The sequence below is a fragment of the Patella vulgata genome, chromosome 6 (genome assembly GCF_932274485.2).
Source record: "Patella vulgata chromosome 6, xgPatVulg1.2, whole genome shotgun sequence".
Classification (NCBI taxonomy): Eukaryota; Metazoa; Mollusca; class Gastropoda; family Patellidae; genus Patella; species Patella vulgata.
The window spans coordinates 16772121-16796974 of record NC_065884.2 but is presented as its reverse complement, the minus strand read 5'-3'; the positions used below and the strand labels follow the sequence as shown (position 1 = coordinate 16796974).

The 24854-nt window shown below is 37.6% G+C and overlaps 1 protein-coding gene across 2 annotated transcripts in view; it reads right to left on the bottom strand.

Annotated features, from left to right (window-relative positions):
• LOC126824279 (uncharacterized) overlaps window positions 1-24854 on the bottom strand; it is a 25419-nt gene extending 565 nt beyond the window's left edge. The window contains exons 1-17 of one of the 2 annotated variants that reach the window (XM_056101531.1): window positions 24787-24854; window positions 19414-19597; window positions 18472-18606; window positions 17769-17819; window positions 17409-17512; window positions 15347-15403; window positions 14044-14164; window positions 10943-11038; window positions 9489-9661; window positions 7469-7560; window positions 5377-5447; window positions 4923-5030; window positions 3922-4070; window positions 3281-3428; window positions 2604-2656; window positions 2279-2339; window positions 1233-1304 (exon numbers count right to left, since the gene is read on the bottom strand). In XM_056101531.1, the coding sequence (XP_055957506.1) occupies window positions 1233-1304; window positions 2279-2339; window positions 2604-2656; window positions 3281-3428; window positions 3922-4070; window positions 4923-5030; window positions 5377-5447; window positions 7469-7560; window positions 9489-9661; window positions 10943-11038; window positions 14044-14164; window positions 15347-15403; window positions 17409-17512; window positions 17769-17819; window positions 18472-18606; window positions 19414-19597; window positions 24787-24821 (1710 nt within the window). In that variant the 5' untranslated portion in view covers window positions 24822-24854. The remainder of the gene's footprint in view (window positions 1-1232; window positions 1305-2278; window positions 2340-2603; window positions 2657-3280; window positions 3429-3921; window positions 4071-4922; window positions 5031-5376; window positions 5448-7468; window positions 7561-9488; window positions 9662-10942; window positions 11039-14043; window positions 14165-15346; window positions 15404-17408; window positions 17513-17768; window positions 17820-18471; window positions 18607-19413; window positions 19598-24786) is intronic. The other variant, XM_056101532.1, reaches the window with a different exon arrangement.

Below are 24854 nucleotides of genomic sequence, written 5' to 3'. Positions count from 1 at the left end.
ATAGGTTAAATGAAATGAGGTTTTACGACCCACCTTTCTCCACCGGTTGGGCAAATAAAGACAGACTGACGCTATACAATGTGCTATGGAGTTCATTTCCTCTGGTCTAGGGCGCTACGGCGTACTCTTTATTTCGAATTCATTATTTATTAATGTATAAAATGAAATGGGGTTTAATTCCGACATTTCTGCGCCTACTAGACTGGCACACGCCATTCAGGGTATAATGAGGGAAATTTTGCCGGAAAGCGGTGCTACGACGGACTCTTATTTCGGATTCCAACTTTCAAGGGTTATTTTACGTGCCAATGTGTACACAGGCCTAAGTCTTTCGTCGTACCCAAACCTACTAGACACTGTCCTTACAATACCCCCCCCCCCCCCCCCGCCCTGCACAGCTGAACACTGGGATCAAACCCCGGACTTTTCTGGTTAATGAGCTAGTGACTTCTACATTGGGCCACTGCGGTTCCATTATCATATAAAGTAAAATAAACTATCAAAGGGGGGCTTAACCATTTTAAAAAATGAACGTATTGGATTGGGATGGGATTTTTCGTTGTGTCACTGAACCAAATCATTTTGACGCGAACTAATTTCTTATTTGCTTCATGTAAGTGTGGCTTTGGTATTGATCTTAACGATCAAAGGCAATGTCAATTACACAACTATCCAGTTTCTCGTTCGTATCAAATTATGGACGCCCGCATCCTCGGTATCCCCAGTGGTATCGTTCCCTTCTACTCAAATAACCCCTGGGCCCATTCACGGGGGGAGACACACAGTCAAATTATCCGCCCTTGTGCTTTTTTTATCGACCAATCAATAAATTCGCGAGTGGGCGAAAGGAAGTATCTGGCATTTTTTATTGTAACTAAGATCGTCGAATTGTTGTGTCAAACTTTATCAAAAAATTTATGACATTATTTTGTGTGCATGTCACTTCTTTGACATCAATTTTGCAGATCTTCTCATAATGGATCGAACAGCCTGCTGTATTGCGATGAACGTAAAAAATAAAGCTAAGACTGGTATGTAAACTGTTTTTGATTGGTTCGTGGAATCAAAATCATCAAGGGCAGGTAATTTGGATTAGTGGAGCAGAACGGAACGATACCACTGGGGGTACAAAGAAAGGGAATCCTGTTGCAGTCATTTTATAATCTTCATTTCAACTGACCGACATTGTCAGTACATGTAGGGAAATTTATCCGAAATGAAATGATTTCTACCTTTCTCCGGGAACCAACTTTTGCCAGGTTGTCAAACACAAGGCAGTAATCGGGACAATTTCTTTCGGTCAACTGAAAATAAATAAGCTTTATCATTCTTCCATCAAGAAAATTAATTTTATTATTCGTATATCATATTGAAAATAGCCCAAAATTCACGTAATTATCAGAATCCCTATCACCGGTAATCATAGATAAAAAAAACACCATAATGTGTAAGATTCGCATGAATGACATTATAGATATTTAAACTATGGGTTGATGAACAAATGAAATACAGTTAAATGGGGCTTAACTGTTCTACACAGATTAAGTGGATTTATGGCACTTTTGCCATGACAGTGGCGCTACAGCCCACTATTATTTCGAAATGAAATAAAATGAAATGGGGTTTAACGTCATACTGTTCTTCATGAGAAGACGGCCATTCGCCATGAAGTGTATTATTAGATAACTTTTGCCAAGACAGCGGCGCTACGTCGTATTCCTAATTCCAACTCTGTTCTTTTACGTTGAGAATAATGATCTCACAGGCAGCCACCCAGGGTCTTTATTATGGTGTTGCTTGGGGTTTTGTGCTCGTTACTGACTTGATTTAGGCTATTGCGTCTATCTTTCACTTAAAAGTAAAGTTGTTATGACCACCGAGGGGTGTCGTTGATTTTCTTTTGCCGGTAATTAACCAGACTGCAATCATGTAGGTCAAATCAATGGTGTGCTCCATTGCGTCATAGTATGTATTTTGGAATCAACCAAGTTTACACAGCACAAAATTATTATTTTTATTCTACCGTGTAGCCTCAAATCAGAAGTGAAATACCCCGCGTAAAGTACTTTAAAATCCGTCACGTACTTTTAGAAAGACTTTCAAAAGTATTAAAAGGTGTGTGTCCAGTACAAAGGAAGTCCGTTAAAACATCTTTACTGGTAATAGTCAAATAATGTAGCAAATCAGCCTAATAGTGAAGAATGAAATCCAATAATTAATGTCCTCTATGTTGAATTACATTATAAATAAAATAACTAAATTGTAAATGTTCATTTACCTGTTCATCACAGAACGACAGCAATTCTTCACCCGAAACTTGTCCTTCATCTTGTTTTAAACTGCAGGTATTTAAAATGTTAATTAAAATGAGAATAAAATACCGTAATACAAATGATGGAATTTTCATTTGCTGTTATCTTGATCAATTTTGAAAACCCTTAAAAATTCACTGAATTTTGATACGCTATTTGTACACACTGACATTGATAATGTTGGTTACAAGAATCGTTATTGGACTAATTCGACTAATGTTTTAAATTGTGTTGTTTACCTTTTCGTTAACAGCCGAAGAATGAAATAGTTAAATTGTGAAGAGTACTTACCTCACGCATAAACAAATAATATCTCCTTCAAAATCAGAAGCTATTCCAACAACCTAGTAAAGTAATATACATAATACAATTATGATTATGAAGAATCACCATCAACAACAACGGAGTGAAATCTATGCACAATGGATAAGCTCCTGCATCGTTGCTTGTAGGACCATTCTCTACTCTGTCGAATTATGCTTCCCGTGGTTTTAATACTCATGCCCACTTGAACAGTGGCGTAGTAGGGCGTTCGCGGAAAATGTGTGTGATGGAGAGAAAGTGCGTGTGTGGATTGGCGTGGGTGGGGGGTACGGTGACGCATCGGAGTTCAGTACCTGCTGCAGGAAGCGGCAATCCAGCTGGGGGTATGGTCATCGTTTGTCTGTTAAAATGGTCTACAGTTACATCTCTAGTCTATAAAATGTAGCACTGACGGGGTTTAATTAGCGAATTGGTTTGAAATATTGACTTAACGTCCAAGTTTTTCAGCACAACTTATGCAGTGTGCTTTGAGGGGAATTTTATTAGTAATATATAGTCATCAAGACCATGTAAATTGTTTTGATGTTAAAATTGTTTGCAATTCTATGGATAGAAACATCCTGCACCATACAATCGTCTTGAAATGGGGTATGCACTTCTCCAATAGCCTGGTTTTCATGATCAACACATAGACCCCTACTTACAACAGCGTCATTCACAGCTGGGTGTTGGTGTGCAATATTTTCTATTACTTGTGGATAGACGACATCCCCAAAATGTTTAAATCTGATACCATCTGCTTTTCTTCCGATTATAACTACATGACCAGTTTCATCCATGGTACCTACATCCCTGACAAAACCACAATCACATTTTGAACTATGTAGATTTTGTATATGGACTCATAGAAGTTATATTGTCCTATAAAAGTTTGTTTATTAACATCCCGATGATCTCGATCTTTAAATGGATAAATAGCCCATGTTAAAGCATATATAGGCAGTGGAGTCAGTTTGTTTACCTCCTTATCCTTCCGCCTCAATATTCACCAAATGCTGATGGAAAATGTAATTTCTACCATTCTTCCTCGATTTTTAGACCAAATATTGACATGAAAAAGGAGGGGATGTGGAGGCAAATGCTTTAAATAGGCGAACTGATTACTAGTCTTTGTTCATACAGTACAGGGATGAATGGACGACGGCTGACCTATATGAATATTTCAATCATTTAGTGTAGTCTTTGTATGTTGAAAATATTTCTATTTACCACCAATTATATCAACTTTCAGATTAACTGAAATTAAATACAGAAAAAAAGAATTTGTAAATATCATTTGTTTTACCCTGTGTGAAACCAACCACCAGAATCTGCTACAGGCGTAGGTTCTCCATCAACGTTAAAATATCCAATGGTCATGGACCACCCTTTTAATAGAATTTCACCTATACTCTCAACTGGAACAATACTACCAGTATCATCCACCAACTTACACTTTTGTAAAAGAAAAAATGCAAACACAAGTTAGAAAGAGACCATAAATTCCTCGTAATTATATTAGAAAATATTTTAATAAAAAGAGTGAAGATGGCATGTTAGGAAATATTGTACAAATGCACACAAATTTGGGCCTTTTTCTATAGAATTATGGTATTAAACCTAAACTTAAGCCAAATGTGAGGCTGATAATCCCCACCCCAGCCACCATCCCGAAATAGATGCTGCATATCAATAATTGTACATTTATCTTATATAAATCATCGAACATCTGAACTGCTTATCTATGCTTAGCCTAAGCAGGAAATATTCATATTCATATTAGTCAAGGTTGTGATGTAGTGAAGCTACCCATATACACCAAGTTTCGTCGGTCACGTTCAATTGGGATGAAAGTTATCGTGTCCAAAAGCATCGGTCAATCAAGTTGCTTGTTTAGCATTAGTGGAAATTGTTAGTCAACGCACTCAGTCAAGGCATTTCACCAAATCAACTTTCGTACCAAGTTTCACGATTCTACCTCAATTAGAAGAAGACTTATTGCCGAATATGTACATCATCAGGGTATTGATATGCTGTAACCATATACACCAAGTTTCGCCAAAGTTATCAAACTTTGCTTATCACTCCGCCTTAACTTGGTAGAAAATGCTCATTATCGAAATTAGTCAAGGTATCGAATTCACAAGTCCCTCAAAGGTATCTTGACCCAAAGCATTAAGTTATAGTACAAAATGCTCATCATCAGACAGGCCGACGGACGAACCCATTTTAATAGCATAAAGCAAACATACTGACATTTTGTAATTTGTGTTTTATCCAATGCAAGTTCATAATATTTATACTGACCTCTATGTGGGATACCGGATACCCTGATGTCCGCAGGAACTTATCAAAAGTAGAAAATGCAGGGGACGTTACTAAACCAGCTAAAAATTCAGTAAGACCATAAGCGCTCTGTCAATAAAAGAGATAAGTGGGGTTAAACATCCATTCGACACAAACTATGTCATTTCGGGACTAACATATGGTTCAACTTTATCAGTGGGAGGAAACCGACGGACCCCGAGAAAATCTACGAGTCTGGAAAGACAACCTTACTCCTTTTCACGTTCAAGTGGGGAATCGAAACCACACCACTTGACTCAATGACAGACCTTGAGATCTAAAGAGTACGCATTAAATCGTTTAGCCACCTAAGCCAAAATATAAACGTTGTAGTAAATTGCGACTACGCTTTAGAAACCCCAAAACAATTCGAGTATGTGGCAGTGGTTCAAATGTATAGACTGGCACTACTTACAATATATTCTGCGTGATTCTTACCAAACCATTGTTTCATTTCAATACTAACAGTTTGTGATGCTATCATACCTAGTGCAAATAGAAAAAAATATTTAAAAAGATTTATAAATTACCTCATATTATATATTATGGTAGGCTTATTCATTTATATTTGTCTGTAACCAATATAGTTTGTGATAGATACAAAAGGCATTATTTTATAGATTCGTACTAAGGACAATGCATACAAAGAGAATTACAGGAAACATGATAATCACAAAATGTTAATGTTACACAAAGAGAACACTGTGGCACATGTTATACACAGAGTAGTATACATGACAATTGTACCCAATTAATACATTTTATTTTTTTAAAAAAAGAATTTTAGTTTTATATCCATTTTTCATTATATACAGAAGACATTATATGATAACATTACACAAACATCACTAAATGCTAATTTTTTTTTAAGAAGTATTAGACATCATACAAAGAGTATTTATACATTTATATGTGCTACAAATATAAAACCCCATTTTATATTACAAGACGGCCTATTGTCGTACTGTGAACCAGGAACCAATTATGACGTCATTGCGGACGTCTTGAAATCGTAACGTCATATGAAAAATCGTACTCAGTCCATGTGAAAATGTCTAAGGAACAAGTTGTATGTACATCGTACATGAATAGGCTGAGGCTTGGTCCACAAATGTGGGCGTATCATATAACACAAAGAGCCGCCTACGATAGATACAGTTCATACAAAGAACAGCAAATGATAGATACAGTTCATACAAAGGGCGGCATATTATAGGTACAGTTCATACAAAGAGCAGCATAAGATAGATACAGTTCATACAAAGAGCCGCATACGATAGATACATTTTAAACAAAGAGCCGCCGCATATATACAGTTCGTACAAAGAGCTGCATACGATATATGCAGTTCAAACAAAGAGCCGCATATGGTAGATACGATATATGCAGTTCATAGAAAGAGCCGCATATGATAGATACAGTTCATACAAACAGCCGCATACGATAGATACAGTTCATACAAAGAGTCGCCGCATATATACAGTTCATACAAAGAACCGCATATAATAGATACAGTTGATACAAATTTAAAGAGCCACATACAATAGATACAGTACAGTACAGCCACATATGAAAGATACAGTTCATACAAAGAGCCACATACGATAGATACAGTTCATACAAAGATCCGCCGCATATATACAGTTCGTAAAATGAGCCGCATACGATAGATACAGTTCATACAAAGAAATGAAATGAAATGGAGTTTAACGTCCTACTGTTCTGCTCCTAAACTGGGCTAATGAAGACGGGCATACGCCATACGGTGTGCTATGAGGGAAATTTTGCCCGGGCAGCGGCACTATGGCCTACTGTTATATCGAATTCCAACTGCCAAGGGATCTTTTACGTGCACGCCAATGTGTACACGGGACCTCGGTTTTTCGTCCCATCCGAACGACTAGATAGCTGTCCTTGCCAGGCCCTCTGTCCTGCATCACTGACAAGGGGAAACCACGCCGGAAAATCTGGATGAACTTTCTCGGCCAATGCTAGCGTCTTACCCACTTAGCCACCGTGATCCCCAGTTCATACAAAGAGTCGCATATAATAGATACAGTTCATACAAAGAACCGCATATGATAGATACAGTTCATTCAAAGAGCAGCATATGATAGATACAATTCATACAAAGGGCCGCATATGATAGATACAGTTCATACAAAGAGCCGCATACGGTAGATACATTTCGTAAAAAGAGCCGCATGTGATAGATACAGTTCATACAAAGAGCCGCATATAATAGATACAGTTCATACAAAGGGAGGCATATGATAGATACAGTTCATACAAAGTGCCGCATATAATAGATACAGTTCATACAAAGAGCCGCATATAATAGATACAGTTCATACAAAGAGCCGCATATGATAGATACAGTTCATACAAAGAGCCGCATACGATAAATACAGTTCATACAAAGAGCCGCACACGATTGATTTAGTTCACACAGAGATCCGCACACGATAGATTTAGTTCATATCAAATACATATATTTGTTTAATTACCTGATCGTAAAGATGATAAATCATACTTTGTACGATTTGAATTATGATATATATAATATAACCATGCAGGATATACTTGTAGTGTGGTAATGCTGGAAATAGACAATATATTTATACATTAGTCAGTCCAGCGAGAGATATATTTCAATGTCTTACTGACTTTAATATATTTTGCAATAATCTGATCGTAAATGCTGACACAGGGGCTTTAGAGCGGAGTACATTTCATTCTTAATGGACTGATTACTCATTACTGATTAAACTCTCTCATCGTCCATCGATATTTTGTTAAAGTACATCGTATGGCTCTAGATGACAGTTTGTTCGGAAATACATTTGAAAAGTTGAAATTTGTCCTACATCAAAATATAAAAAAAATCAGTAACAAATTGACAAATATATCAGCCAGCAAGCAAATACAAATACCAAGCCATAAGTAATCGGAGATAAGCCGGGTTTTGGACCTTTCAAATATCTCAAAATTAAAATAAAGTACTATTTTAATGAAAGGACTGTTATTTTTATGTTACGAGTTGATTCTTTGTTAAATGTCAAGGCTTGTATGGCAAAGGTAGCAAAATTATATGGCTAGGACACAAAAAGGTATGAAATAAATAAACTACTGTAAATCTTTAAAAGAGGCAAGTCTTTAACTCAATATCATCCACAGTCCTCGACATTGCAAACGCTACTTATTGGTCAAATTAAATCAACATTGATGTTGTTATCTTACCATGAAAAGATGAGATTTTAATATCCAATATTTAAGAATCGCGGGCCAGAATGCCATTTGTAATGAGGCGACTCCATGAACGATGCTAAACATACTCCACAGGCGAATACTGCCGGTGTAGATTAGTATAACAAGACACCAAACAATGCCATTCAATTTGGACTCTTTGCGTGTTTCGCCGAACATAACGGATTAGAAATGGAAGTAAAATCAAAAACGATTGAATGTATATCAGTTTAAATACATTCATAATACATTATTATATGCGTTGCGACCAATTTGTGTCCATTTCTAGGTGCCAAAGAATGGCGATTTAGCTTCTTTAAGTTACACTGGTTTGATTCGAAATTTCGAATAATTGTAAATGCTTTTGATTGTGTATGGCCTTTTATCTGTATTTTGGCATGTTGGAAATGAAATGAAATGGGATTTGACATCATACTTTTCTGCACCGACTCGGCTAATGAAGATAGACATGGGTCAAACATTGTGCCACGGGTGGTTCTTTTACCTGTAAGTCACCGTGGGTTTTATAGTATTACTGGATCGCCAGTTATTAAATTGAGATTTCGTCTTTGACTTCTAACATTGTGCTTTTCTCTCGTGAACAAATACAACAGACCACTTCAGTTCTAGTTCGTTGGTGGAACTTTAATCTTTAGATTAAGGCAAATTGTTAGTCACAAATCTACCCGCTCTCAAAATTAGTAACTGACTTTCTGGCTTTGATATAGCTGGTATGCCAGTCTGAGCGAGCCCTCATGAATCACAGCCCGCTCTCTCTTTAAAAGATGCGAACGCCCATAATTGTGTTACGCCAGAGACTGACTAAAGTATTAATTTCTCAACATTGAAATGGACATGTATATGGTGTGTCTTTGATAACCAAAATGAAAAAGGCAATACTAGCCAGTCTCTGTATTTTTATAACCGATAGGTCATTTGAATATATAAATATACCATCTATTTCCGTAGCATTACCTACTGTCCTATCTAATAAACCCTGTTTATGAATTTGAAACCAATGTTAGGTCGAGGCCATAATATTGTTACAGTTACGCGCCATCCGAACGACTAGAAAATGCCCCCCCCCCATCCCATCGCCCTGCACCACTGATAATGCGAAACCACACTTTCTCGACCTCCAGGTTAGTGAGCCACCGCGGCTACAGTGGCATATTGGGACTTTAAAAGGCGCTGATTGTATTATCTATAAGTTGAGATTGGAGGCGATTCGTGGAAATCAAAACCCAATACAGACATGGTAATTATTTTTACACAACATACCGCATGTCTTCAATTATTTTCAGTATGACATCACTGGATCCTTCACCAAAATTAGCTGACGATGGAAGAAACACACCTACCATTTGTTCCCGCCAAAATGCCAACACAATCAAACTTTCAAAGACAGCAAGCAGATCATCGGCGTTTGGATTAAGAAAAGCTATCACCTGTTTCTGTTGTAAGGTATATTTAGAAGTATTAGATACTGACGAATATAATAGTGAAAATTTGTATTGAAATAACTTTGCCATTCAAGATAATTTAAACGGAGAAACGGAAGTAATATACGTTAATTTCAATAATTCGCGTGGCGTAGGGATCTTAGCAAAACCGGATTGAACAAATAAATATCCGAGGCCCCGTGCACATTTTCGGTATAAAATAACCCTTGACAATTCGAAATGACGCAGCACAAGGCACAGCATACTCCGTCTTCAATAATTTCATTTTAATTATCGTCCGGCTATTTAATTTAGTAGGTCGTAGCGACGCTATCCGGGTAAACTTTCCAATAACGCAAAATACATAGTCTATATGTCCGTCTTCATTAGCCCAATTAGTACAGATAGGCAGGATGTTAACTCCATTTCATTTCATTTTCTGAATTTATCAGAGAGACAGATTTAAGAATCCGAACTACGGCAACGTCTCAAAAGATAACCGTAAGATAAGTCTCTGAAATCCCTAGTCTTTGAAATGGAAGTGAAGAAGAACTGTACCATACATAAACAGATCTGGACGTGTCACGGGGATTGACCGTGATCGTCCACTACCCTGCCCATGGGAGACAACTCACAAAACGACAAAGCTTCAAAAACGTTAACCGAAGGTAATGGTTGTTAATGAAATGAAATGAAATGGGGTTTAACATCCTACTGTTCTGGTCAGACTGGGCTAATGAAGACGGACATACGCCATACAGTGTGCCATAAGGGAAATTGTGCACGGTTTTCCGTCCCATCCGAACGACTATACGTTGTCAATTGCCGGGCCCTTTCTCCTGCACCATTAACATGGAGGGTCGACGCCGGAAATACCCGATGAACTTTTTCGGCCAACGCAGGGATCGAGCACGGGACCTGCAGGCTTGCGATCCAACGCCTTTTTGTTTCTTGTAGATCTATTTATTCATGAAATATACAAAATACAAAATTCATTTTCATTCTACAAGGATAATCCCAAAAGGTATTTACTTTTACAAATAAATATATACACACATGGACAAGCACCCATACATACATATACATGTACATACATTTAACAAAAGCATATTTTCGGTTGATATATCATTAGAAATATATCTATTTTGCTTTAGTCTTACTCACTGAGCCACCGTGGCCCTCAATGGTTGTTAATATCGATGTGTATATACTATGTACGACGTAACCTTCTCTGCACAGGTCGGTATAATTTAATAATAGATTTTCAAAAAATAACCTTTCAACGGAACTCACCTTATTAAAAGGATTTCTTCTCAATTCGCAAAATAGACTGTAATTGACTAATGTATAATGACTTATACAAGATAATCTAACATCGCCTGTTGTTCCCTTTAAAATATATCATTAATCGATTTGTATATGAGGTTATTGTTTTATTAACGCAATTGTTCCCATTAAAACATCATTAATCAATTTGTAAATGAGGTTTTTTTTGGTTTATTAACATAATTCATTGATTGCATTTGTTTATTGTTATTAAATGCAAGTCTTTGATTGTATTTGTTTCATTATGGACCAACTGAATAAAGCAATAAATATTTTTAAGTTTCCAACAGGCAAAAAATAAAACATATTCTCATATCAGCTAAGCCGCCTGATGGGGTCCACAAATCGCATTGTGAATCTTTGGATAATAAAAAAAGTCTTTGTCATGTTAACAACGTCAACAAGGGCAATCAACTGCATTAACTATAAGAAATTATCAGAAATTTTTCAAATTCGAACCCTTCGTCTAAACCAGTGATTACTCAATTGGGATCATGTGGTTTTTCATATTATCTTAGTGTGCCGTTCCAAATTCCGGGGCACACTTAGGAAGATCTCGCGACCAAGATAATACGAAAAACCACATGATCCCAATTGAGTATTCGCTGGTGTCTACTGATAAGTTCATAGCTGAGTTTTTCTTTATTTAGTTTGAGTCATTCTATTTTTCTATGACTACTCTCTGTTTACGGTTGTATGCCGTCTCACTTGCCATGTTTTTATTTTGCAAATTTCAAATATTTTTCATATATATATATTTAGCCAGGTTTGCCGCTATGTTTTCATGTGTTCCAAGGTGTGCCGTTGGCAAAAAAAGGTTGGGAATCACTGGTCTAAACAATGCATAACCTTTTCCTATAGAGCATTCATAAAGTCAAACACAATAATTGTTTAAATTTTGTAGGGTTATTGGTCTTATTAATTCATGCAAATTTCAACCATCCATTGGTAATTTTCATCACAAGCGTATTCATAAGCAATACTTTACAATGTCATTAGAGCAATAATGACCAGGTTTATGAAAACTTCTCCCAAGTTAGTGCAAATGGCAGATTTTACAGAAAGTTCACATTTTTATCTGATGGATTGCTTATATCTTGATTAGAAAACAGAAACTTCAAATATGACAATTTATGAAGTTTATTTCTACGAAACTCCTTTAAAGATGCATTTTGCCAGATTTACATAAAGAGCTGGCCGTTTTTGCTATAATAGTTTGAAATTGGCGACCGTGTTTTAATCCGTGTAAATGTCTGCCAATCGGGTTGATTATAGGCTTGTCATGTAAATAAATCGTGGGCTGAGGATTAACTGGTTCTATGTCCACTTTTTGTGAAACTGAGAAAAATGGGTGTGAAGTTTTGCATCGCTGTATTTTGAAACTCGTTGAATTTTTACCAAATTTTCATTGTTGTGGAAGCTGACAATATAAGCAGCCGGCAGGGTGTGTGGTGCTTTGTAATGCAGTGGTATCCGATCTAGTCAAACCGAAATACGATAAATGGAGATGGGACTTTGTGACTTTCAAAATTTTATGAATTTGTCAGGCACAAAGTTCTATCTAGGAGATAGAACCTTGTGTCTCAAGACGGTCCAAATCACATAGTTCTATATCCAGCCTCATTGTTTAAAACAAAAACTACCCGTAAACTGGGGCAACTCTAGCACAGGGATTACATTGTCACAGGTTCAGAATCCTTCTATTTGTGTAAAACATATTTAGCCTATGCCAAAGTAACCCCTTAGGTCTAAAGTTACTCTGGTTTACAGGAGAACAAAATGGGTTTAATTCATGAAAATTACTATTGAAATCCATGCTACATTTTCGCCTAACGAAGATTAACCATGAGTGTCAATTTATTGAATAGCTACAAAAATATGATTTCGGAAAAAGTAACACATAACACTCTCAAGCATTAAACATAACAAAAAGCCTTTTCCGGCCCAAAATTTAACGAAGAGAAAGAATTGTCCACTGATTGGACAGGTAAACCCACTCTTAGCTTACCGCCAAGGAAATGTACATTTGATAAAGATCATAAATATATTGCACTGTAAGCCTATGATGGTAGGGAGCCACGGTGGCCAAGTGGGTAGGGCGCTGGCTCGCTATACTGTAGGAAGCGGCTGTCTAGTCGTTCGGATGGGACGAAAAACTGAGGTCTCGTGTCTGGCATGTACGTAAAAGATCCCTTGGGCCTTGATGTCAACTAGTTCCATCTCCATCATTATGCACTGAACTACTGTGTACGATCATTCAAAATAAAAATAGGGTTTCAACAAAACATCAGGCCTATTAAGCTGTCTTAAATTGTCTAACAATCAATACCTTTCTAACAGATTAAGAATTTCATTCTGGGACAATATTCTGAGGGCCTTACTGCGAGTTTTCTGCTCTAGAAATACAGCCTTGCTGGTGTCTCTTTCCGCCATTTTGTCAAAAGACCACATGACGCCAGACCCAAGAATTATATATATTGGTGAAAGTGGACATAGAACTTTGTGATGGGGAATGGATTGAAATTTAAACAAAGGCCTATGTGTTTTTTTGGCAATTTAACATAGAGGGCGCTTCTGAATTAAATCATGCTCACAGTACATAGCACCTGTTGTTTCAAAGATAGTTTTTATGCAAATATCTCATTTTTAGTGAAAAGTTGACATAGAACCAGTTAATCCTCAGCCCACGAAATGTCTAAATAAAGAGTTTATATAACTTTTGAAGCCAGCATAGAGACTTGCAATAGGCAGATTTAGCTCTTACATCATTCATCTTTAAGCTGACAAAGATGACGAGGAACCCAGAAGAGAGCAATATAGAAACTGTGACAAAGCTCGTCAAAATCGGTACCAAGACTGTTCTAACACCTATCAGGAGTGAGTATCTAAAAGTCCACTCTTACGTATGAGTTTTTATCACCCTGCTCGAATATACTTCATTTGTAGGACAAACGAATATATTTTGTTATCTTCGTTAGTATAGCAGTCGTTCTGCTAATGCCAGTTTTAACATAATATCTATGGAGGTTTGAGTTTTTTATTTATCCGTTTAATCTACTTGGACTTACTGATGAAGATAGTAAATAGGCAGTATCATTCGGTACAACAGATTTCTTCACTGTGGCAAGATGAGCATCATCAATAGGAGTATTATTGGTAATAAAATCTTGGAATGTTAACCACGAGGTTCTGAAATATAATGAATTATGTCCTGGTATATTAAGATACATATAGCTTTACCCCTTGCCAGTGCTGTATGACAACTGGCAAGGAAAGGCGTCTAGATGTTCCCATGGGACGAAATGCCGAGTTCCCGTGTCTACCTGATAGTAAAGAATCGAAATGTCCTATTTTAAATGTCCATGAGAACATTTCCCGACCTGTGATTCGGATCCATATACATGGTACTCGTGTGAAACAGAATCAGTTACAAATAGTATTTTTTCCCCCAGTTTCCTTATGGAATCTAGCTTATAGCAATAGAGAATGCTTCACTTTTGTTTCACCATTGGTAATATGAAACACCCAGCATATAGGGTGATTTTCATAAACCCAAATGTTTATTTATTAGAATAAGTTTTGATTTATTGTTGCATTTCCGATTTATTTTCAAACTTTTCGTTTTTATTTACCATAATTAGATCTACTTAGGACTATGGAGTATACTGCATTACTTGCATGCATTTCCATATGTAAATACATGAAAAGAGGCTAAAGTCGCCTTTAACGGTGGGGTGGTGGGTGGGGAACCGGTTAATCGACGCTACTTCTTGACACACTAGTCCTGAAATGACCTAGCTTGTGTCGAGTGGACTTTAAACTCCATTTCTGTTTACTTTCTTTTTCTTGTCATACAAAAGCGTGTGATCGCATCACGCCCATGGGAATACATTAATGACTATACCCATTTAGTAATATTGTCTTTTGATACAAATGAAACTGAAAGGGGTTTAACGTCCTACATCTCCACAGAGTTCGGGCTAATGAAGACAGGCATAAGACATGCAGTGTGTTGTGGGGGGGGGGGGTTATTATCCGGACAGCGGCATTTTCACCCGCTCTTCACCAAGTTCCCATCGACAAGGGTTCTTTTTACGTGTGGCCATTGTGTTTAGGGCTCTCGGTTTTCCATCCAAACCGAACCACTACATCAATGTCCTTGCCATACCATCGGTCCTGCACCACTGGACAATCTCGAATAGCACTGGGATCGCACCCAACACCTCCAGGTTGGTGCGCCAGTTCTTACTTACCGAGCCACCGTCGCTCTGCTATAAAATAGAGTTCATGTTTCACATTAAAAAGGAGATTTAAAAACGACATTGTCCTTTCATCTTAAGTAGATATGAGCTAATCAAAAAGATAACTTACAATTTCATTTCTTCATCTCTCGATTGGTAATTTTCAGAGAATATGATTATCTGAGACCTACAAGTATTATTTTGTGAGCGTCAGTAGTCAAAATTCACTGCAAAATCATTGCTAAATTTAAAATACACCTCTTTTACAGAAATGTTACGTAACAGAACAAAATAACCCGTCTCATGCATTAAATCTGTTATCAAAACAGATTAACACTAAAATATATCGCCCTGGGCCCTTATTCACGAAAAATTAAACTAAGATACAATCGAAATTTTAAGAAATACTGCAATTCGATTGGCTGACCAGTAAAATCAATTTGCATATATCCAATGAAGTTGCAGTATTTCTTAAAATTTCGGTTGTAACTTAGTTTAAGTTTTCGTGAATAAGGGCCCAGGGGCTATACTGTCGTTATAAGTAACAAAGTCAGACATTTTCTGTGAACCTTTTATCTAGTCAAATTGATAATAAAGAGATTTTTAGCATCTAAACTAAAATGTGTCTTCAAAGATCATTTGGAGTATTTTGAAATCCTTGCAAGCTGCAATATTGTTGCATCTCTAAATGGAATATCAGTCCAAAATGGTTCATTTCCGTTCGGCATCCTATAAACATGTCAGTCTTTGGCAAATTTTTTACGGGCTTCTTTTTATATATGACTGAATCTAACCGTTTATTAAATGTTAATTCAGGCTGAGAAAAAATACCGGTCTTATGCTAGGTTCCCACGATCACGATTCGCGCTACGATAGAAATCGTGGTTTTAATAGCGGGGTAATCGTGGTGATCCTGTCAAGTCTTATGATATATTGAGATCAGTTTATTAGTCCTGCAGAACTAGGGCTGAACCTGGAAATTGTATACAAAGTTCTTTTTATAATTGACTTTTAGAATCTGCCGGGTGAACCTCGGTCACCCTTGGGCGTTTTGAGAAATTCAAGATGGTGTCCAAGATGGCCGACATTTCAACTAATCCCCTATAACTATCACAGTATTTATTCTAGGATGCTAATTTTGGTGTCTAACCGTATGTTTGTGGGCAATATTGTCTTTTGATTCTACTTTCATCTCATCACCCCAAAACATAATGAACGATTTCAGTGTATTCCTTGACACCGAGAATAATACGGTTAGACACCAAAATTATAATCCTAGACTAAATAGTATGGGGGTTATAGGGGATTATTTGAAATAGGGTCCGCCTTGTACGCCATCTGGGTGGGGGGGGGGGCACGATGGCTAAGTGGGTAAGACGGTGGCTTGCTAGCCTGGAGGTCGGGTGTTCGATCCCTGGATTAGCCGAGAAAGTTCATCCAGATTTTCCGGCGTGCCCCCCCCCCCCCCTTGTCAGTGATGGAGGACGGAAGGCCTGACAAGAACAGTTGTCTAGTCGTTCGGATGGGACGAAAAACCGAGGCCACGTGTACATATTGGCGTGCACGTAAAAGATCCCTTGACAGTTGGAAGTCGATATAAGAGTAGGCCGTAGTGCCGCACACCGGGCAAAATTTCCCTCATAGCACAGTGTATGACGTATGCCCGTCTTCATTAGCCCATTTCGGAGCAGAACAGTAGGACGTTAAACCCCATTTCATTTCATTTCCTTGTACACCTAGGTTCACCCGACTAAAATCAATTAATGAAAAAAGACTTTGCATACAATTTCCAGGTTCACTCCATATATTGGGTTTGGCTATATAGCAATCGTGTTGATCGCATCGAAACTTATCCGAACGTATCGGCACGTACCAGGGCGTGGGCTCATTAGGGGTAATCCTGTCGTAACGCATCACACGACAGTGGGAACCTAGCATAACGGTTACTTACCCCAAATTAATTCGGAAACATTTTAGCGTGGATTCTGTGCGATAGGACTCTAATGGAACCAGAGACGACTAGACAAAAATATAGCATGGTATCAACCAATTAGCCTTTTAAATATAATAATATAGTCACAAATTTAGAATGTTTCAATCAACTCCCGCAATCCCTACCACACAGATATATCCGTTGCCGTTATTGTGTCAGAAATGAAAACAAAATGGTGTATTTATTCCGCTTTACTTACGGTTTGTAACAACTTGGTTCTAAAGAAATATAAAGATGGCGTAATGCTGTCATCCCAGGATCGTCTTCTTCTTTGCAGCAATATATTAATACCTTGGGTTGGACCTATAGGATGAAGAAGCTGTATTATTTGTTGTCGTTAGTAAAAAGACAATTTAGATAAACGCTACACTTATAGCTAACTATCCCCACAAGCATTGCCGGGGTGTTATTGACGCACAATTCCTTGAGAATTGTTTTATATGTGTTGGCCGGATATTTCATATATCCAAAATTCTGCTTTAACGCTCCGCCGTTCCCCCCTTGAAGTACTTATTATGGATAAAAGAAATTACTATGGGATTCTCGATGAGTGAATTACCTTATCTAGAAGACTCAATAACGATTGATCTCGAGGTGGAAATAAAAATGTCTGAAAAAAAATAGAACAAAAAGTCATAATCTTCGAAATTGGACTATGGGGACTAACATTTTTTTTGGTGTGTTCCACATAACTACAACAGACATTCCTCTAAATATTCTGGTAATTTCCGGTGTTATCAATATTAGAAGAATATACCAGTTAACAAAGAGTTTAGCTACCGTTTGTCATTTCGAACCTAAGTTTTGTAAATTATATTATCTTCACATGTTACATCATGCTCAATCTCGGCTTTTGAAGACATGTTGCAAACCAAACTGTACAGAACGTGGGGATGTCACAATTATTAATCACGTTTATGTATATTAGACAATTTCATTTTATTTATCTATATTCCGTCTTTAGTTCTATTTGTCTAAAATATATATGACCGAATAATATACTTTGAAAGGCTTCAGTTCAGGCTGCATCAGACTTTAGTAAATTTACAAATTTATCCATGTTTTGGCCTGATTGAAATAACTATATTTTTGATTGGCTGTTTCTTGGTACACAAAAATAAGAACAAAACACAACGGTAAAAGTCCGGTAGAATAACAAATACGGAATATAAAACATCGAAACGAAGAACCTTTCAATTTAATCAGATCGTAATGTATACATCTGAAATATGGGTTTATAAACAAAAAAGAGAAAAACTAACATTAAAAAATATGGCCCCAATTCCTACAACGCCGTGAAATAATGCAAAAAAATCTTTAGTTACAACGCCCGTTACCATAACAACATCCCCCTTCGTTACTCTCAATCCAAGTAAACCTTTCGACACCTCATCACTCTACAAAAAATTAAACAATTGAAAATTGTAAAAGGGTGTCAAAATGACAAGATATCATTGGTGTTGGTAAATAATGAAAGCGTTGAATAAGTGCGAACATCATCACACAAATGTTTGATAAGTTTCTGAACAAATATATGATCGTGTAAAATGACCTTTAATGAAATTGTTGAAAATAGAATAATGTCATCATTTATTTACAATAGCCTGTCATAAGAGGCATGGGGACATTTGATTGAATATTTCATTTTTGGGGGAATATAAAACTTCAAGTTAATTGAGATATTCAACAAAAGAAAATACAAAAAATCGATTTTGTACGCCCAAAGAGAAAATTAGTTATTGATGTCGAAGATATATTCCAGTAGAAGACATATGTAATAAAATCCAGTATAAAATATAGATCGTCGTTATCGTTCAAAGTAATAACGTGTTTATCGATATAGTTGCAGTGCATTTGAAAAGATAAGATGTCAGGCAATGCCGAAACATAACCCACAGTAGCTAAGTTGTCCAAAAGGTCCATGATGGTAGCTGCGTTTGTAATCAATTCGTATTAACATTTACAAGAAACTAAAACCTGATCAAGGGCTACAGCCCTGAAGTAATTATCAGGCATAATTAAACTTGTGTGCTCGATTGGTGTGTGAATTTCAAGTCAATGTGATGATAACTTCAGTAAACGCTCTAAAAAAAATACCTGTCTTCATTTTATAACCCAGTCGGGGCAGAATAGTACGTACTTCTTAATAATATTGTAAATAAGGTTAAGATTTACTTAATAGATTTGTTATTATGTACATATACCTTTGATTTTATTTGTTGAGCTGTCATTGACTGACCAAATTCTGGTATTTTATACACAATTCTCTCAGGGTCACCATCGCACGACTCTGCTAACAATTCGGCAATTGTCTCATTACGTAATGGTTCCTTACTATAACCTTTAAAATAACTTCTAATGAGAGGTTGTTGCGATGGTCTACAGTCTCTGAAATAAATCACAAATACCCAGTGGTTAATTTACAGCTGAACCCTAAAGCACTCGGGCGACATAGAATTGCTCATTATTCCGAAAGCTTACATCGATCACTGTGTCTGTATGCGGGAGAAAGCAATCCCTCGTTCTTGTTAAACCAGTAAGCGCAACCCGATCTTACAAAGTGTTAGTCCGCCTTAACTAAATTTTCATCCTTAGGCCCGCCAATTTCATTGGACACTAGACCAGCTGTGGCAATCCGTGACGCGTCCCCCCAATTCTGTTGTAAGCGCACATACGTATTCGTGATTTCGAAAGCAGAAGTGTAAGACTTTTGTAGAGTTTTTGCTCTTTAAATTAAGGATATCATTATATTGTATTAATTAATATCTCTGGCAAGTTAATAGATTCACATATTTGTACTTAAATCAAGTTAGCGAATGAGTGAAAGAGGGTTACATAAAAAAGAGTCATAATGAGGTAAGCATTCAATTCTAGGTTGATAACAGATATCTTGTGGGGAATTTCTCCAGTAAATTTCCACTATCTATTTAAGGGTGGGTTTCAACGTCATTTGGCTCAATTAACCAATCTCTCTAATTATTTACATCATATATTATTTTAAAAAAGTAGGCAATATTTGATTTTTAAGTGTTATTAAAGTCACCTAATGAAACTGACGAAGAAACAAATGACAAAATGAAATGAAGTTCACATTCATCGATTTATTCCAAATGATCGTTAGACTAAGTAAGGCACAGACTGACCATTATAAGGGTAAAATGATACGCGGGGTCAAACAGCAAAGTTACCACATCATCACAACCAAGTCAGTAACGGGTAAATCCTCCTCTGTTTGCCAAACAAGCATTGATCCGACGTGGCATACTCCTAATGAGACGTCTAAGGTCATTTTGGTCCAGATTGTCCCATTCCTGTTGCAACGCAGCAGCAAGTTCTTGGACATTGGCAGGACGTTGTTGACGTTGACGTAACCTCTGTCCAAGCATGTGCCAGACATGCTCGATGGGGGAGAGGTCGGGACTCAGTGCTGGCCAAGGTAATGTGGTGATGTTCTGTTGTTGGAGGTAACCTGTAACGATCCTGGCCCTGTGACATCTTGCGTTGTCATCCTGGAAGATGAAACGGCGGCCATGACGTCGTGCAAACGGCACAACACGGATGTTATCCCGGTAGTACTGGCCTGTAACACGCCCTGCAACAACATGTAAAGCCGTTCTTCCAGCAACAGTGATGCCTCCCCACACCATAACAGAACCACCCCCAAATCGATCATGTCTGATGACGTTAACGCCACACCCTCCTACGTCTGTCCAAAAAATCAACAGTGAACCTTGACTCATCTGAAAACATCACATTGCTCCAGCGTCGATTATCCCAGTGTTGACGATCCCTACACCAACGACGTCTTGCCTGAATGTGATGATCTCTCAAACAAGGGATCACGCGAGGACGTCGGGCGCGAAGGTGACCCCTATGCAGTCGATTCCGAATCGTCTGGCCACTCACTCTCACACCAGTGTCTGTTTGAAGACGAGCGCTGATCTGATTTGCTGTGATGACACGATTTCTCAAGGCCAAGGTACGGATAAATCGATCCTGGGCTTGAGTTGTCGACCTGAGCGTGGTCTGTCCTGTACAGATTGTGTATCACGGTATCTGGACCATAGCCTGCTTATGACAGACTGAGAAACATTCATCGTCCGCGCCACAACCGCCTGTGTTGTGCCGATCTGTAGCATGTCAAGGGCACGTAACCTTTCATTTTGGTTAAGCCGACGCATATCAAAATTTGTTTTCTGGTCACTAAAACAATTAAACTGATGTTTCCACCCTGGAATTCAATGCCACAATGACTGTATCATTCAAAGTCAGAGTCGTGCAAATCTTGGGTTGGACCCCCATGATGATCCCAAGCATCACCTGCATTCCATGCGGTAGCTATTGGTGCGTTTGGGCGTCACATGTAACTGGAAATGTTTCTTCTGTTAGGTTCTATAGAGACTTTTTTCGTAGTCATTTGCATATTTTAGTATTATGCCCCCAAAATCAAATATCCCCTACTTTTTTTGAATAGTATATTTGACCAATTAGATAATTGAAGGTCCAAAACCCAAAGCTACAAAACTATCATACTTGTGAAAATTCGCCAGACAGCAGCATGATTCCAGAATGGAAAAGATATAACAATTTCTATCAGCAGACTCGCGTAGAGTCTGGCTGGCTAGTGTTTGAGAATGAGTTTAGTATTGTAATCTATACTATGCTTGTATCTATGTATCCGGCTATGATATATAAAAAATGTAACAACGAACTGTTGCATTGTTATTCCTGGAAAGACAAACGTCTTAACTAACTGATAGATAAGAAGAAGAAAATGCCCAACGTGAAGGGGAAGCAAAGACGATCACAAGGCTACTAAGATATGTAGTAAGAAAAGATGCATGGGTCATACGTAGGATGTGGCGACCGGATTTGATGGCCCGCTTTCTACGTCTGACAGAAAGACCCATGGTGCTACAGAAGAACAAAAACACGATGTGCTCTAGGCTTTATATTCATGAAAAATTTAACAGCAGGGAAATATTTTCAGTCTTTAAATGTTACATGTAGTATCTGGAGTCTTTTCGTTCCAAACGTTGATAAAAAGACAGAATAGGACATGAGGCATCTTAAAACAACCCCATCTTCACTACGATACATACATCTCTGGTCAAGACAATTTCTTGATCAAATCGATTCTTAAAAGAGAAGTGCGAAGCATCTCTTGTCGGCATTCCGTACACCGTGCTCGACACGTGTCTCTAAAGAGATTGACAATTTGGACGTGGATTCAGGGGCGGATCCAGGATTTTTTGCAGGAGGGGAGTTCGCTGGGTTCCTGTTAAGGAAATTTGACAGCTGACAATGCATAATGCCATCATCGTCTCCAAATTACGTAGGCATACATACACACTGATCATTTTAAAAGAGAGAAGTCCAACTCCCCGTTTGACATCAATTTTTATTATGAATTAATAGGATCATATAGTGATTCAATTTCATTGTGATATCACACTAATTTTGTTATCCCATCTATATCATTATTAATTGTGATATCACATCTATATCATTATTTGAATTCCCACCCCACCCGACCATGTGATGATAAAGGGTGAAGCACACGACCGTGAAACTGTAGCTGACGCCGCTGGGGGTCTCCTTCCGCCCTCCCTTGCGGATTTGAGAATGTAAAATGGACCACATGCCACCAACAGAGTAAATTATAGCAGCAGTTCAGTGGTTTACCTTATCTTTCGGTTAACAATGCTATATCTTAATAGAATCCTGTGATATTTGCCGTATCGGTTAGATGGCCGAATGGTTAGCGTGTACGCGCTGGATCATAAGGTCTGTCATTGAGTCAGCTGGCGTGGTCTCGCTTCCCCGGATGTACGTGACAAGGAATAGGGTCGCCTGTCCAACCTCGTGGGTTTTCTCCGGGTCCTCCGGTTTCCTCCCACTGCTAAAGACCCCTACGCGCAATCGAATTATTGCAATAAAATTAAACCATATTACATAGTTTGTGTCGAGTGGACGTTAAACCCCTTTTCTCTCTCTATCTCTATTTGCCGTATCCACCAGTTTGTCTTATCCTTATCGGTCGTGAACCGTGTACTATTTTAAATAACCTGGTTATAATTATATCCACCACTGATATATACTCTTCAAGAAAGTAGGGGATATTGAAATGCAAATACCTATGCAGGTTGCGATAAGATAAATAGTCATGGACACTTGACATGCTTTGAGAGTATGTTCACAGATGAAGACCTTATCGCCCCAACAGAACCACTGAGCTGCAATAGCGCCATACACGTGGGAGGGGTTCATTGTCAAATTTGACACTTCATGGAAGGGTTGATGAAAACTGCCGCGTGCTGGTTTATCCATGTTTGCTTTCCTATCGGTTCTTGCATAAGATTTACTGTTCAGGGTATTTGTGCTTTAGTGTGTTACGTTTAATTTGATCGGGAGACGTGTTCGTCGACGTCAACCGACAACACTGCAAGAATTGGCCGTGGCACTGCAAAAGGAGTGGGCTCCAGGAGGATCCAAAATCTTCGTAAATATTTTACAATTACGCGTAAAAGTCAATGGTCATAACCCCAAAAGTTGCAGTCCGATGCGCAATTCTAATCCCCATCACACTGTTAAAATTATATGTATATTTACAGTTATAAGTATAGTAAAAATACAGTGCAGGATTTGTAAAATCACATGGTTTGTACATTTAAAACGATGTCGATGCATATGAATACAAGGCTTATGTAAAATTACATCAAATTTAATGTAGTAATACAACCATATGTTAGTTTACATTATATGAGCTGTATATTAACAGAAATGCCGTTTGAAGTATTATTTTTACAGGAAATTGTAAATTTACTGTCAAATAGTGGTCACATCGGTTATTTCCCCCTTTTGTGCAAAATATTGACTGTTCTGTCAGTCACTTTAGTCCATTTAAGATACATAGGTTATTCAAAATCTGAATGCACCGAACTGGCTAATAAAGACATGCATATGCCATACATTGAGATGTGTGGGGCATTTTGCTTGGACGGTGTCATGCCACCTACTCTTCCATTGTAAGGAGCAGAACAGTAGCACATTAAACCCCATTTCATTTAATTTCTTTATTGTCTGCGATATCACCTCGATGGAAGCGGACGTAAAATACAACTAACTCACACAATTTCTTTACATTATCGAATGTTGTGTTACGTGCTCGGCTGAAAGTTCCGCAAAACTTTCTGTGTTCGCCAGGATAGAACCTAGGACTAATTAGCCAAGCGGGGACAAATTACATAATATATAATTCTACAATAGTTATGAGGTATTAATACATAAACTCTGTGAAAATACACAATATTCTTTTGTATTAAATGTTATTGTACACATTTATGTAAATTAATATGATAATTTTACATGTACTCCATTTACAGATATGTAATTTTACCTTGGATGTATATAGCTAGAGGTAAAGATACATTACAGACTGTGAAATAACATGCAATGTTAAATTTACAGTTATAACGATGGCAATATTAATGCCAGTTGAAAAAGGGTAAAAATACATAATAATGTATAATAATTTTAGCAATGCAGATGAAGGTATTTTCAGTTTATATTATTACCTTATTTCAGCCATTTCATCATCTGGTAAAGCCATTCTACACGTTTCTTTGCTCGCAGTCCTACGAGT